Raw genomic sequence first — 15,242 nt, forward strand, 5'->3', positions numbered from 1 at the left:
GAGGAAATTTACGGGCGGAATAGCTCCACACACGACCTTTTATGTACGACAGGTGGGCGATAGTAGGATCAGACGGTCCTTAGTTACGTAGGGATTTAATCTAACGATTATTAACCAATGTCGTGCATGCGTCGGCTGAAAAACATCAGCTGCGTAGCATTGCTCATTTACGGGTCGCCGTTGAAGATGCCCTTAGTGGCCTACATGTATTTTCACTACCACTTTCACACAAGTCTCTACAGTGTTTTTATGTCAGTTTATACAACGATTCTACATGAATGTGTAATGCAACTTACGGAGTCTACTTCATTTCACAGTGGTTTTTACATTAAATTTAATTATATGTTTTTCACACTAATATGTACTACATTTGGAGGATAATGCATTTTACACTAGTTTTTACTTTTTTTTGTGGCCTCATTAAGCCAACCATAGTTACCGCTACGTGTCCGAAAGACAAACCAAACCACCTTGTCATTTGTCTAACACGTACTCCTTTTATCCGAAAAAACTTGTCCCTCAAATGAATGTATCTAATATCTAACATTAAGTTAGTGCTAAATACATTCATTCGAGAGACAAGTTTAGGACAAGATTTTTTTGGAGGGAGGGGGTAGCTGCAGCCGAAGTTCCAGATCGCGACCGTTGCAAGTTTATTCAGAACCTGGAGCTGGAAGCCACGCCACGCAGTCACATGAACCCAAATAAGGGATCGAAGAAAAACGATTAAACGAGCGTAGCTCGCACTCTCGCCAGTCCGGCATCCCACCGGCGCGTCCCTTTCTTTCCGGTAAACACCATTCACAACGTTGCTCTTGCTAACCGGTTAATCTAATCAGACGCTGCTTCCGCCCCGCAATGGAGACGATCTGATAAAGACACATGGAGGAGCGTACACAACGGCACATGATGTCGCTTTTAAGGACAGCGGTTTTGTCAAACTGAGGAACAAGATAAGCATGCAAATATATGGAAGATTGACGGAGAGATGCAGTATTGCAGTTGAGTGATTGACTTGTCTCCGAGAAGCAGTGAGAACTGGTTCGTTCTACTTGGCAACTTGCGTCTTGGATCGTCTGCCTACTTGTGTACAGCCTTTGCTTTAAACTCTACTCTCAGCGAAGATCAGTTTGCGCGTCTGCATGGCGCGGATGGCGGTCTCCGTGCTCTTCCTCATCGCCGGCGTCGTGCTCATGCTCGCGCTGCACGTCCTCGTCATCGTCTGGGCGGTCCGGCGGGGCGCCGTGCTGCGGCTGCGCGGCGCGGCGCGGGAGCGGGACCAGGAGCAGGCGGAAGCGGCGGGTCTGACGGCCGACGAGCTGGGCGAGCTGCCTTGCCAGGACTTCAAGGCCGCCGCCGCCGTGGGGACCGGCGCCGGCGAGTGCGCGGTGTGCCTGGAGGCGTTCCAGGGGGGCGACCGGTGCCGCGTTCTGCCGGGGTGCCACCATGGGTTCCATGCGCAGTGCGTGGACTCGTGGCTACGCCAGAGCCGCCGGTGCCCGGTGTGCCGCGCCGAGGTGGCCTGCCGCGGCAAGGCGGCCGACGCGGTGGTTGATGAGACCGCCACCTCGGAGATCGTCGCTGAAAGACTGGGAGGTGCAGATCGCTAGTGGATTTTGTTTGACCGAGACTCGTGTGCCGTCGTTGATTAGCTTGTGATTTTTTTAGTAAGATTAGCTTGTGATTGTACATACAAGTAATCCATCTAGCATTTGGAGTCGTCCTTTGTGATTTTTCTGATTTCATTCATTCCATACATAGATTTCCTGTTTGATATATAATACCAGAATAGCTAGCTAAATATTTTTCTATTTGAAAAGAAGGATTACCCGGGGCTCTTCATTGCAATGATGCATGTAGCCATATTATTAAACGAAGCCTCCAACAAATACGTAGTGCGGTACAAAATCTTGAAAAAAGTTCTTTTTCAGATGAAAAAGAGTTAAAAAGATAATAAGGCCACAACCGGCAGAAATAAGACTAGATAACAAGTACTAATGCTGACACTTATTTTAGAACGGAGGGAGTATTTACTTAGTCAGGAAGAAGTAGTAGGCCGGGTGGAGCTTCCTTAGGGCATTTCTAACCGATACCCTATAATCAGTTAGTGGAGTAAAATTTCAATTTTACTCCACTAACCGGCACCTAGCCGATCCCCTATCTGCGGTTAGTGGAGTAAATTTTTACTCCGGCCCCAAAAGTTTCCCTATTTTACTCCATCGATACGCGGTCGAGTGAAATTCTGCGGCTCTCTCTCGCGTCTGTGCTTCCACTGCATCTTCGCCGGCGCGCCTCCTGCCGGTCCCCCGCCGCTCCGCCGTGTCCATCCCTTGCCCTCCGCCGCCGTTCTGCCTGCCGGCCAGCCCGTTTGGCCCCATCGCCGTTGCCGAAATCAAGGTGAAACGCCGCCGTCGTCGTCATCCCTTACCCTTCGCCGCGGTTCTGCCCGTCGACCAGCCCGTTTGGCCCCATCGCCGTCACCGGAATCAAGGTGAAATGTCGCCGCCGTCACCATTGTTGATTATCTGTTTTCTTTCGAGTTTCTTCTTTTTCTAGCTCCCGCCGCATCTCACCTTGCTTGCGCACCGCTGCAGGTCATCCGCCGCTCGCTGGTTCAGTCTAAACCACGCCGGACGGCTTTTGCACCACCACCGCACCCCAAGTGTTCGAAGAATTGCCTAGGTGAGTTTTTTTGTTTGTTTCTCTTTGAACCGAGCCGTTTGGATTCAACCGAACCGTTTGGATTGTTGATGAAGAGGTTGAGGGAGATGGCATCGGAGGACTCGTCGTCATCCGAAGAGGAGGAAGAAGACGACGATGACTTTGACACCTTTTAGGCTTGATTTTCACGATGATATTTGGCGGCCGAGGAGAGGATCAGAATTTGGACGCATACACATCAACCGTGATAGAGTGGAGGGCCATGCCAAGATCATGAGAGACTACTTTGATCCAAACCTAACCTATCAGGAGAAGTACTTTCGTCGACGCTTTCAGATGCACACAAGTCATTTTCTAACCATTGCAAAAGCCGTTGAGAGATATGATGACTGGTTCAAACTCCGGAGAAATGCATCTGGAGAGATCAGTGCAAGCCCTCTGATGAAATGCATTGGGGCTGTTCGAGTCTTGGCATATGGGTGTTATGTCGATGCAATTGATGACTATGTACGCATTGGCGAAGACACAATCTTGGAGGCTGTTCAAAGGTTCACCAAAGCAGTGGTCGCTGTCTTCGGCCCGGAGTACTTGAGAGCACCAACGGAGGAAGACACCCGGAGGCTGATGACTTGGAGTGAAGCAAGAGGATGACCAGGGATGCTTGGATCACTTGGATGTATGCACCGGAGATGGAAGAATTGTCCTGGAAGTTGTAAGGGTCAGTACAAAGGCCACGTCAACAATCCAACGATCATTCTTGAGGCAGTTGCATCGAAGCATCTTTGGATATGGCATTCATTCTTTTGTCTGCCTGGCTCTCACAATGACTTGAATGTGCTATCGAGATCACCTATGTTTTCAAGGCTTATAAAAGGTGAAGCTCCCACTTGCAACTACTTGGTCAATGGGCACAATTACTCGATGCGTTACTACCTTGCGGATGGCATCTATCCATCATATGGGCCACCTTGGTCAAAACAAATCTACGTCCAAAAGGTAACAAAAACACTCACTTTGCCCAATGTCAAGAAGCTGCAAGGAAAGATGTGGAAAGAGCCTTCGGTGTGCTTCAGAAGCGCTTTGCAATTGTTTGTGGCCCTACCGAGTACTGGAACTCCAAGGTTCTATGGTGGATCATGACTTGTTGCATCATATTGCATAACATGATCACTGAATACGAGAGAGATATTCCTTAGAACTTTTGGTACATCACCAACATGACTCCGGTTAGTCAGAGTATGATACAAACAGGATCTTGACATTCCTTGAGGCGCATTGCAAGATCGAGAACCGTCAAGTTCATACTCAGCTCCAACAAGATCTTGTTGAGCGTCATTGACAACGTCTAAGCGAGTCATAGTTGTTCTATGAAATGCTAGTTGCTACATTTGAACCATTCGGCGTGTTTAAATTTGGTTTGTAAACTTTGAATTCGGTTTGTAAACTATATTCGTAATTTGGTTGAACATTCAAATTTATGTTTAGTTTATATATGTGTGCCAATATGTAGTTGCAATTTATACTAGAATTGCAAAGTTTAGAATTTTTTTTACTCCGTTGTATTTAAAGGATCGGCTAGGTCTGGCCAAAACTTAGTGGATTATTTATACTCCACTAAGCCTTTTACTCCACTGATTGGTTAGAAATGCCCTCAGTGAGGTAGTGTATGCATCTAGACAGCAGTAGTTCAATTTGGTTTTTGCATGTACCAGAAACTGATGGAGCTGCATGAAGCTCTAATAAAAACTGCTAGAGCTGCATGGTCGGTAGAACACTAGAATCAGACGGTGGTCGCCATTGCTCGTGGCCGGCTGAAACAAAGGAAGCTCCTAGCAGAATTTTAGGAGGAGGCGGTCACAACTGCAATTTTCCTGCTGAACCGAGTCCCCACCGAAAGTCTGGCTGGCATGACACCAGTGGCGGAGCTTGAAAGAAAGAGTTGGGCGGCCCACACTGAAGAAGAGTAGAACTTAAAAAAAATTAAATCATGAGCACATGTTACAAGATGGAGAGAGCACATGTGTGTGTGTGTGTGTGTGTGTGTATAAATAAATGTTTCTGTTCCAAAAAGTCCGTTCAACCATGAAGAACTGTTAAGTTACTACGGCGATCCTTTTTGCTTCTAAAATCAACTCTCCCATCCTTTTTGCTTCTAAAATATGCGATGACATCTTCGTGGTTGTAGTTCTTCTGAATTCCACCCTCTACATAAACTAACATGTTATTAGCAAGATTTTCATCTTCCATATTATTGCCTAATCTTGTCTTAATAGTCTTCATACTATAAAATACATGTTCAACCCTCTGTGTAGAAACTAAAAGGGTAATGAACAAAAGAAGTAAATCGTGAATCAAATCATAGAAAACAGTAGGCCTTTTACTCTAACTCCCCTGCTTAACATGTTGCCGTGTTGGAGCCTTGGAATGGAGTTGGAGGTTTGGAGCAGAACAACCACAGGAATGGTTGGGAGGGAGCAGGTCATGCCGAGGCGAGATCTCGGCAGGCAGCACTGCGGTGGTTACTCCGCGAGATGGCGGGCAGCGCGCTGCGGTGGCCGATGCTCCCTGTCCACGACCGTCGGGTGCGGCTACATGCTGAAAGGATGGGATTTGGGGACGATGTGCCTATTTCGTGCGGTGCATGCATGAGACGAGGAGAGCAGGGGATGTTGTGCATGTGCGTGTGTCGGCTAGGTTAGGTAGACATATAGGTAAAAATATTTGGTCAAATTCCTGGGCGGGCCATGGCCCAGGTCGGCCCCTACAGAGCTCCGCCCCTGCATGACACCATTTGAGGCCTGGCATGGAAGGAAGCCCGATGTCCAGCACCTGCACACCTTTGGGTGTGGTGTACCTCAAGGAGGTGCGCCCGCAACTTCGCAAGCTTGATGACCACAGCTCCGCCATGGCCTTCATCGGCTACGACGAGCGCGTTAAGGGCTATCGCGCATACGATCCAGTGAACAAGCATGTCCATATCACCCGCGATGTCATCTTTGATGAAGAGGCCAACTGGGATTGAGCGACTGTCAGCTCAGATCCACCATCCAGCGACTTCATCATCACGAAGACCCAATAAATTGCTCCTTCCACACCAAGTGCAGCTGTAGGGGGATCACCTTCCCTTGTTCCTGCACCATCTCCTGCTGTACAACCATCTCACCAAACCAATCTCCACCTGAGTTCGTGTCATCATTGCCCAATGAAAACGAGTGGCTGGACGCAGCTCATGATGACACACCGTTGCACTACCGTGACATTGCCAATGTGACCTTTAGCAACCCTGTTCTTGGACAGGCATCATGCGAGCTCGTCAATGACGCACTCTACCTTGTGTGTGAAGGAGAGCCAAGCTCCTTTCAACGGTTGCACCCATAAGCCATATGCTCCTTGGCTGTGTAGATGACCTGCAAAAAAATTGTAATGTTCTGTTTGTTTAAAATGACGTCGTCTCGGCAGTTTCATATTGCCCAAATTTATGCGCACATAGCTAAATGTAAGTCACCTGAAAATAGAATTTGAGTCGATTGATTTTCATAGGAAGGAGGCAGTCGCCGGTGGGAAGGAAGAAGGAGTTGCCACTCGCCGGAGAAGCTACGCCATGATCTAACTTAGGGTGGTAGGCTGCCCCATGATCTATCTAGGGTGCCAGGCTGACCCATGATCTTAGGGGTGTTGGGGATGGGGGTGCAGTTCACCGAAAAAAATGTTCATGGCCGAGGGTTAGAGGGATGGCTGGGGCGACGAAAGCACGACGGTGGGTGGCGGTTGTTGGAGGGCGGGGCGGCGAGGCCGGCGCAGCAACGCCAGCCACCGCGGACGGCGACAGCAGGCGGTCTGGCTGGTGGTAGCAAGCGGCGGGAGAAAGGAGACCGCGATCTATTTCTAGGAGGAAGAACGGTTGGAGGAAGAAGACATGAGTTGAACCATTCATTTTCTATCCAACGACTGAAATAGATCCCGGCAGATCGATTGACCCAGTTTAAGTTTTTAGGTGATTTGCACTTAGTCAGTCCCATATAATATTGTAGTTTCTAATAATGCAAAGAATGGTCCATGGGCTATGGGGAGTCAGGCGGTGCGGTAGCAACCCTTTGGATCACAAGACTAGCTAGGGTTACCAAACTCATATGGAGTCCTTTCCTATGCCCTTATTCCATAGGAATTTCAATATGAATTCAAACTTCATTTTAATTTTCCTTTGAAAAGTCCAATGCACTTCACTTTATTACTCTCTACCCTCTCCCATCGGTCCTCTAATGGTGTTTGTTTGTTGTGCACCATTTAAAGGCACATTTTGTAGAATTCCCCTATTTTTCGATAAAGGGCGTTTCTATTAGCTTAAAATGTTGCATCAAGCAGATACAAAACTTGATAAACAACACTCGGTCTCTGCATAAAAAATTCCCCTATTTTCAAACCTATAGGATTCCATGGTACATGACATTACAACTTTACATTTTTCCTATTCCTGCGTTTTCACAATCCTGCAATCTTAAGGGACATGGAACTATTCCAAGGCAGGGCATTTGACTTCAGCCTTGATCTTGATGCCGAAGTATATTCCATAGTTGGAATCCTGACCCAACACCACGGCCGCTGCTACATGCTGGACTTGTTTATGGTTAAACATGTCAACCTAAGCATTATCTCACCAAATTTGCTAATCCAAGTCCACTCTTGAATGCATACCGTGTGATGTATTGCAATGGTTAAAGAACTTCATATATGACTAGATGAGTCTCCATCCGTACATGATGTGGCAGTACAAGTACTGTTTTATCCATCGAGATAGAATTTGTCAAAGCAAGCTTGAAAGACTTGTGAAGTGTGTGGAAACGGGAAACCTAGGAAAGGACAAAAAGAACATAGGATCAGGACAGTTTGACAAAAAGAATATGCTTCTTGATTCAGAAACTTAGAAAGTTAACTACTCCAAAGGCAAGTCACAATAAGGACCCTCCTGTTTAGGAGGCTCGACCATACACTTGCACTAAATTAAAGCTGTTCACTGTAAACTTGTATGCTAGTAACCACTACATGCAACTAGGCTGCAAAACCAGGGAGGTTTTCTGTTGACAAGGTACTTAGTAAAATAAACCATGTTTTTTAAGCATCAATATATTTTTTTGCGAGAAAATTTTCGATCTATTCATCCTGAATCATGGCAGTACAACGAATACCAGTAATAATAGGAATTACATCCAGATCCGTAGACCACCTAGCGACGACTACCATCACTGAAGCGAGCCGAAGGCGCGCCGTCGTCATTGCCCCTCCATTGCCGAAGTCGGGCACAACTTGTTGTAGTAGACAGTCGGAAAGTCGTCGTGCTAAGGCCCCATAGGACCAGCGCACCAGAACAACAACCGCCGCAGATGAAGAATAACGTAGATCAGAAAGATCCAATCCGAAGACACACGAACGTAGACGAACAACGACGAGACCCGAGCAGATCCACCAAAGATAGATCCGCCGGAGACACACCTCCACACGCCCACCAGCGGTGCTAGACGCACCACCGGAACGGGGACTAGGCGGGGAGACCTTTATTCCATCTTCAGAGAGCCGCCACCGTCTCGTCTTTCTGAGCAGTACACAAACCCTAGCAAAATTGAAATAAATGACTAAAAACGGAGGCTCTCGCCGGCCCTTGCCGAGATCCACCGCGCCCCCATGGCCCTATGGCCACTGGAGAGGAGGCGGACCTGCAACGCCGCCGCCGGCGGGAGGCAGAAACCCAAGCTTTTTTGTGAAGAGGAGGAGGCGGCGGCTAGAAAGGTAATCTTCGCATGAGAATCAAAGCATCAATATTTATTTATACAGAAAGGGATGCATAATTAAGCGTCCATTATGTAGAAATGACTATCCGTGCTTAAAAAACTGATTTATTTTTCTAAACACTCTTATAAACACCTTGCACCGTACAAGGCCTAATAAGTTAATATGATAAGCACTGCCTATGAAACCCGACATGGATTTTTTGTCATATATATCCTAGTATTAGTGACGAACTGACGATGCGGCAATGGCATCACGAACTTGAAGTCGCACGTCGCAACTTGTCTAACCTGTAGCGCTTGGCCAATAACACGCCTCACTGGAAAGTCAGAGCTCGCTCGGAAGTTTTCTGATACTTAGTCAGCGGCTTTGCTGCGCTAGTTTTTGTACCTCACAAGCATACGGCACCTCCAGAGCCAAGGCATTCAGCGCGCATGGTGCTCTCCACCGTCCTGCTCGCGGCAGGCATCACGCTGATGCTCGTCGTGCACATCCTCGTGGTCCTCTGGGTGCTGAGGCGGGGCATGACCGCCCGCGTCGCCGAGCACGCGGAAGAAGACGCAGGCCTTACTGCCGAAGAGCTCGGCGAGCTGCCATGCCACGACTTCAAAGAAGGCGGCGCCGGCGAGTGCGCGGTGTGCCTGGAGGCCTTCAACGCCGGCGAACGTTGCATGGTGCTGCCGCGGTGCGAGCACGGGTTCCACGCCGAGTGCGTCGGCTCGTGGCTGCGCAAGAGCCGCCTGTGCCCCATCTGCCGCGCCGAGGTGGCCGGCGCAGTGGCCGCCGAGGTCGTCGTGGAGGTCGCTGCTGCCTGATGCCCGTCGTTGGGTAGTTGGATGCAGTGTTCGCGGGTGTTTGGTAGGTTCTCTTCTGTAAATGAGTGGTAAAACAGCGTTTCTGCATTTGTGATGTATATATAGCCATCGTGTTTTTTTATAACGATATTTTTTTTGAAACTAGGCAAAAGATTTGCCATTTTCATTAATTAAGAAGAGAGTATTGTTACAGAGATACCGTGAAACAGCAAAAGCCTAAACGGATTACTCTCGTGGCATTACATTGCTCAATTGCTTGGCACCCGCAACAGCCCAAATAGACATTTCTTTTTTGACGATACGCGTGACGATCACCACCGGTGCCGCTTTGCTCCTGAATACGCGCGCATCCTGTTTCTTCCAAAGTTCTCACCCCACAAGGAGTACCAAAGAAGATAAGGCCTTAACCGGTAGGGCGCTGCTCGAAAGTACCTCATTCCACCAAGATTTAATGGTGCTGAATTGGTGCCAACTAGCCGTGGGAATAGCAAGCCCAAGCCAGACGAACACCTCATCCCAAACCTGGAGCGAGAACCTACACTTGAAAATGATGTGGGCCGCCGATTCTTGAACCTGATTGCAAAGCGGGCACCGGTCACAGTTTGGCCATCCTCGGCGTTGCAGCCTTTCCGCGGTCCAAATTCTGTTTTGATTGACTAATCAGGCAAATAATTTGCATTTGGGAGGAGCCCAAGCCTTCCAAATCGAGATCTGAAAGCTAGAGTGAGTGAGTCCAGCGAACTGCGCCAAATATGCAAACTTGGCGGAGTAGTTCCCATCATTGGCGAGCTTCCACAAAAGGCTATCTTTGACGCCCGGTCGGATGACAACGCCTGAAAGCTTCTCCCACAAGGCCAAGAATTGCTGAAGGTGCTCAAGCATGAGGCCGCTTTGAGTGTCAATTTAAGCTATCCAATGATGATCCCTCAAGGCCTAGGCAACCGTTCCGCCTTTCTTGCGAGAAAGCTTGAAGATCTTTGGTGCAATGTCCTTGGGTCTTAGACCCTCTAGCCAAGACGACTCCCAGAAAATCGCTTTATTCCCATCACCAATCGTCATCTTGGTCGCAGCCGCAAAAAGATCACGGTCCGCAGCCGTGCACGACGTCCCGTGCCCGCACCACGCCCTCGGGGGTTCATCCCAGTGTAGCCAAAGCCACCAGAGCCGGGGGCAGTGGCAAACTTACCAAGATTTAGAATGCCAAGACCTTCATATTCCGTTGGTTTACAAACTTGCTCGCAATTAACCTTGCATTTTCCCTAAGTCACCTTGTCCGTTCCGGCCCAAAGATAGGCATGTCGCAGCTTGTCAATTGCCTTTAAGACCTCCATCGAAAGGTCCAGCGATGTGATGTGATAGATGGCCACCGCTGTGAGGACCGCCTTGAAAGTCATGCGACCCGAGATAGCAACATGCTTGCCTTTCCAAGGCACCAAATTGCAGCAGCCTTGTCCTCTAGGAGCTGTAAGTGAATCCTCTTAAGTCTCTTGATAAGTCAAACTCGTGACCCAATAGGACGGCGGCCGCTGCATGCCGGACAACCTAAGCGTTATCTCATACAAATTTGCTAATCCAAGTCCACTCTTGAATTCATAGCGTGTAATGGTTAAAGAATTTCATACGTGACTAGATGAGTGGCCGTCCGTACATGATGTGGTAATACAAGTTCTGTTATCCATCAACACGAATTAGTCAAAGTAAGTAACCTTACAAGACTGGGGGAAAAATAGTCTTACAAGACCTGTTGAGTGTATGTGGAAACCTAGGCAACGATAAAACAAACATGGCATCACGGCAACTGGATAAAAGGAGTTAACTACTCTCAAGGCAAGTCATAAATAGACACCCTCTTATTTATAAGGTTCGACCATAGGAAATGGACTTCGAAAAGCTGGAAATTTTTTAGACTTAACAAAATTAGAACCATTCTCTGAAAACTTTCAGCGTAACAAACATGCCCTTAAAAAAATTCCCTCAAGACAAAGAAGTCCCCTAACAAACACATGCTAGCAACGAAACCACTACATGATATTTTATAACACTTTATAATCCAAGAGCCAGCTGTTAAGATTAGTGGCGATATATGCCTATGAAACCGGAGATGTATTTGTTATTACGATATATCTATCCTAGTACTAGGGGCGATGTGGCAGTGGCATCATGAACTTGAAGTCGCACGTCGCACGTCGCAACTTGTCTAACCTGTAGCGCTTGGCCAATAACACACCTCACTGGAAAGTCAGAGCTCGCTCGCAAGTTTTCTGATATTTAGTCAGCGGCTTTGCAGTGCTAGTTTTTGTACCTCACAAGCGCACGGCACCTCCATAGCCAAGGAATTCTCCGCCCGCATGGTCCTCTCGGCCGTCCTGCTCGCGGCAGGCATCACGCTGATGCTCGTCGTGCACATCCTCGTGGTCCTCTGGGTGCTGAGGCGGGGCATGACGGCCCGCGTCGCCGAGCACGCGGAGGAAGACGCGGGCCTTACCGCCGAAGAGCTCGGCGTGCTGCCATGCCACGACTTCAAAGAAGGCGGCGCCGGCGAGTGCGCGGTGTGCCTGGAGGCGTTCATGGCCGGCGACCGTTGCATGGTGCTGCCCCGGTGCGAGCACGGGTTCCACGCCGAGTGCGTCGGCTCGTGGCTGCGCAAGAGCCGCCTGTGCCCCATCTGCCGGGCCGAGGTGGCCGGCGCGGTGGCCGCCGAGGTCGTCGTGGAGGTCGCTGCTGCCTGATGCCCGTCGTTGGGTAGTTGGATGCAGTGTTTGCAGGTGTTTGGTAGGTTCTCTTCTGTACTGTGTACAGCGTTTCTGCATTTGTTATGTATATAGCCATCTTGTTGATTTAGATGCTCTTGCGAGGATTTCTGACTGAACATCGTGGCAAATCACGAGGCCACGCTCAAGGCCTGTCTATGCATAGTTTGGTGTTGTTCATCGAGATTTCTTGTTTGATTTTTTTTAAGAAAACTTTCAATCTATTAATCTTCAATCATGGCAATACAACAAACACCGAAAATAATAAAAATTACATCAAAATTTGTAGACCACCTAGGGACGACTACAAGCACTGAAGCGAGAAGAAGGCGCGCCACCGTCATTGCTCCCATCCCCCCTCGCCGGAGCCGGGCAAAACATGTTGTACTAGACAGTCACCGTGCTAAGGTCCCATAGGACCAGCGCAGCAGAACAACAACCGCCGCCGATGAAGAGTAGCGTAGATCAGAAGGATCCAACCTGGAGAAACACAAATGTAGACGAACTATGATCAGATCCGAGCAAATCCACCAAGGATAGATCCGCCGGAGACACACCTTCACACGCCCACCGACGATACTAGACACACCACTGGAACGGGGACTAGGCGGGGAGAACCTTATTCCATCTTCAGGGAGTCGCCGCCGTCTCGTCTTCCTGAGCAGAACACAAACCCTAACAAAATTTGAAGAAACATCTAAAAAGGGAGCCCTTCCGCCAGCAAGGGCTGGGATCCACCGCGCCGCCATGGCCCTAAGGCCACCGGAGACGAGGCGGACCGACGACGGCGCCAACGGAAGGCAAAGGAATCCTAAACTTTTCTTGGGGAGGAGGTACCGAGACTCCTCTTTCTTGATTTCTTGTTTGATCTTGATGCTTATTTATTCTGAAATGCCTAGTAGATCGAACACTTTTTGATGGCAAATTACGTGTCGTGCGCATGACAAATCCTGGAAAAAAAACTGAATATGTCACGATTTACCATGCTTGTTGAAGAAAATTTCTAGGCTCGCGACACGTAATTTTTTCATAATAAAGGTCCGATTTGCCATGTTAAAAAAATATGACATCAGATTTATAGCAGGGTCCTATTTCTTAAATGGAAGAACAAAATTGAGAATCAATCTATGGTTGGATGGTTATACTTCTAGCCCATTCGGGATCAAATCCAATGTTTCATTCTTTGATGTTTCATTGTTGTGCATTATTATGGAGCATGGAGTATGCCTCTTTGAAAACAACACCACCGCTTGAAGGCGAGTCTCCAGTAGTCTAGGTCTCCAGTAGTCTAGGTTGCTTCGTGATAGGGCGTGAATTCTTTCGTAATCTTGTTTCTTCTTGATCGCTTTGTAAGAGGGCATCTTCATCACCATGTATCGATTTGGCTGAGTGCTTTATTTATAAAGTGACGCGAAAGCCTTTTTCGATAAAACAACACCACCGCCACAGGTGAGAGAGGGATGGAGTTTCTTTGCCTTCACAAAGGTGAAGATCTTCGCAACTCAGGGTCAACATAACTGTTGGGGAACGCAGTAATTTCAAAAAAATTCCTCCGATCGCGCAAGATCTATCTAGGTGATGCATAGCAACGAGCGGGGAGAGTGTGTCAACGTACCCTCGTAGACCGAAAGCGGAAGCGTTATATCAACGCGGATGATGTAGTCATACGTCTTCACGATCCGACCGATCCTAGCACCGAACGTACGGCACCTCCGTGTTCAGCACACGTTCAGCTCGATGACGTCCCTCGTACTCTTGATCCAGCTGAGGCTGAGGGAGAGTTCCGCAGCACGACGGCGTGGCGACGGTGATGATGAAGCTACCGGTGCAGGGCTTCGCCTAAGCACTACGACGATATGACCGAGGTGTGTAACTGTGGAGGGGGGCACCGCACACAGCTAAGAGATTTTCTGTTGTGCTTTGGGGTGCCCCCTTGGCCACGTATATAAAGGAGGGAGGAGGAGGAGGCCGGCCTAGGAGAGGTGCGCCTGTAGGGGGAGTCCAACTAGGATTCCCAATCCTAGTTGGAGTCCCCTTCCTTTTCCAAGAGGGGAGAGAGGGAAGGAGTAGGAGAGGGAGAAGGAAAGAGAGGGGGGCGCCGCCCCCTCCCTAGTCTAATTCGGACTTGCCATGGGGGGGTGGGGGGCGCACGACCACCCTTTGAGGCCCTTCTCTCCTTACCTGTATGGCCCATTAAGGCCCACTACTTCCCCCGGCGAATTCCCGTAACTCTCCGGTACTCCGAAAAATACCCGAATCACTCGGAACCTTTCGGATGTCTGAATATAGCCTTCCAATATAGCGATCTTTACCTCTCGACCATTTCGAGACTACTCGTCATGTCCGTGATCTCATCCGGGACTCCGAACAAACTTCGGTCATCAAATCACATAACTCATAATACAAATCATCATCGAACGTTAAGCGTGCGGACCCTACGTGTTCGAGAACTATATAGACATGACAGAGACACATCTCCGGTCAATAACCAATAGCGAAACCTGGATGCTCATATTGGCTCCTACATATTCTACGATGATCTTTATCGGCCAAACCGCATAACAACATACGTTGTTTCCTTTGTCATCGGTATGTTACTTGCCCGAGATTCGATCGTCGGTATTATCATACCTAGTTCAATCTCGTTACCGGCAAGTCTCTTTACTCGTTCCGTAATGCATCATCCCGTGACTAACTCATTAGTCACATTGCTTGCAAGGCTTATAGTGATGTGCATTACCGAGAGGGCCCAGAGATACCTCTCCGATACACGGAGTGACAAATCCTAATCTCGATCTATGCCAACCCAACAAACACCTTCGGAGACACCTGTAGAGCATCTTTATAATCACCCAGTTAAGTTGTGACGTTTGATAGCACACAAGGTGTTCCTCCGGTATTCGGGAGTTGCATAATCTCATAGTCAGAGGAACATGTATAAGTCATGAAGAAAGCAATAGCAATAAAACTAAACGATCATTATGCTAAGCTAACGGATGGGTCTTGTCCATCACATCATTCTCCTAATGATGTGATCCCGTTCATCAAATGACAACACATGTCTATGGTCAGGAAACTTAACCATCTTTGATTAACGAGCTAGTCTAGTAGAGGCATTTTAGGGACACTTTGTTTTGTCTATGTATTCACACATGTACCAAGTTTCCAGTTAATACAATTCTAGCATGAATAATAAACATTTATCATGATATAAGGAAATAAATAATAACTTTAT

At 48.3% G+C, this 15,242-nt stretch overlaps 3 protein-coding genes across 3 annotated transcripts; all 3 read left to right on the plus strand.

Annotated features, from left to right (window-relative positions):
• Positions 1–401: 401 nt before the first annotated feature.
• Positions 402–1,822, plus strand: LOC109741125 (E3 ubiquitin-protein ligase ATL23). Its single transcript, XM_020300205.3, has one exon. It carries the CDS (start codon positions 1,143–1,145, stop codon positions 1,608–1,610), a length of 468 nt encoding a protein of 155 aa, XP_020155794.1. The 5' UTR covers positions 402–1,142; the 3' UTR covers positions 1,611–1,822.
• A 7,012-nt stretch (positions 1,823–8,834) lies between these two features.
• Positions 8,835–9,381, plus strand: LOC109741068 (RING-H2 finger protein ATL14-like). The gene has a single exon (XM_020300148.4). It carries the CDS (start codon positions 8,877–8,879, stop codon positions 9,255–9,257), a length of 381 nt encoding a protein of 126 aa, XP_020155737.4. The 5' UTR covers positions 8,835–8,876; the 3' UTR covers positions 9,258–9,381.
• A 1,876-nt stretch (positions 9,382–11,257) lies between these two features.
• LOC109741079 (RING-H2 finger protein ATL60-like) lies at positions 11,258–12,191 on the plus strand. Its single transcript, XM_040393719.3, has one exon. The coding sequence runs from the start codon at positions 11,606–11,608 to the stop codon at positions 11,984–11,986; it is 381 nt and encodes a 126-aa protein (XP_040249653.2). The 5' UTR covers positions 11,258–11,605; the 3' UTR covers positions 11,987–12,191.
• The last annotated feature ends 3,051 nt before the right edge of the window (positions 12,192–15,242 follow it).

This window comes from Aegilops tauschii, chromosome 6 (assembly GCF_002575655.3).
Source record: "Aegilops tauschii subsp. strangulata cultivar AL8/78 chromosome 6, Aet v6.0, whole genome shotgun sequence".
NCBI classification, from domain to species: domain Eukaryota; kingdom Viridiplantae; phylum Streptophyta; class Magnoliopsida; order Poales; family Poaceae; genus Aegilops; species Aegilops tauschii.

Bases quoted from the DNA above. Each gene is read 5' to 3' on its own strand.
- LOC109741125 (XM_020300205.3), top strand. From the start codon at position 1,143: ATGGCGCGGATGGCGGTCTCCGTGCTCTTCCTCATCGCCGGCGTCGTG.
- LOC109741068 (XM_020300148.4), top strand. From the start codon at position 8,877: ATGGTGCTCTCCACCGTCCTGCTCGCGGCAGGCATCACGCTGATGCTC.
- LOC109741079 (XM_040393719.3), top strand. From the start codon at position 11,606: ATGGTCCTCTCGGCCGTCCTGCTCGCGGCAGGCATCACGCTGATGCTC.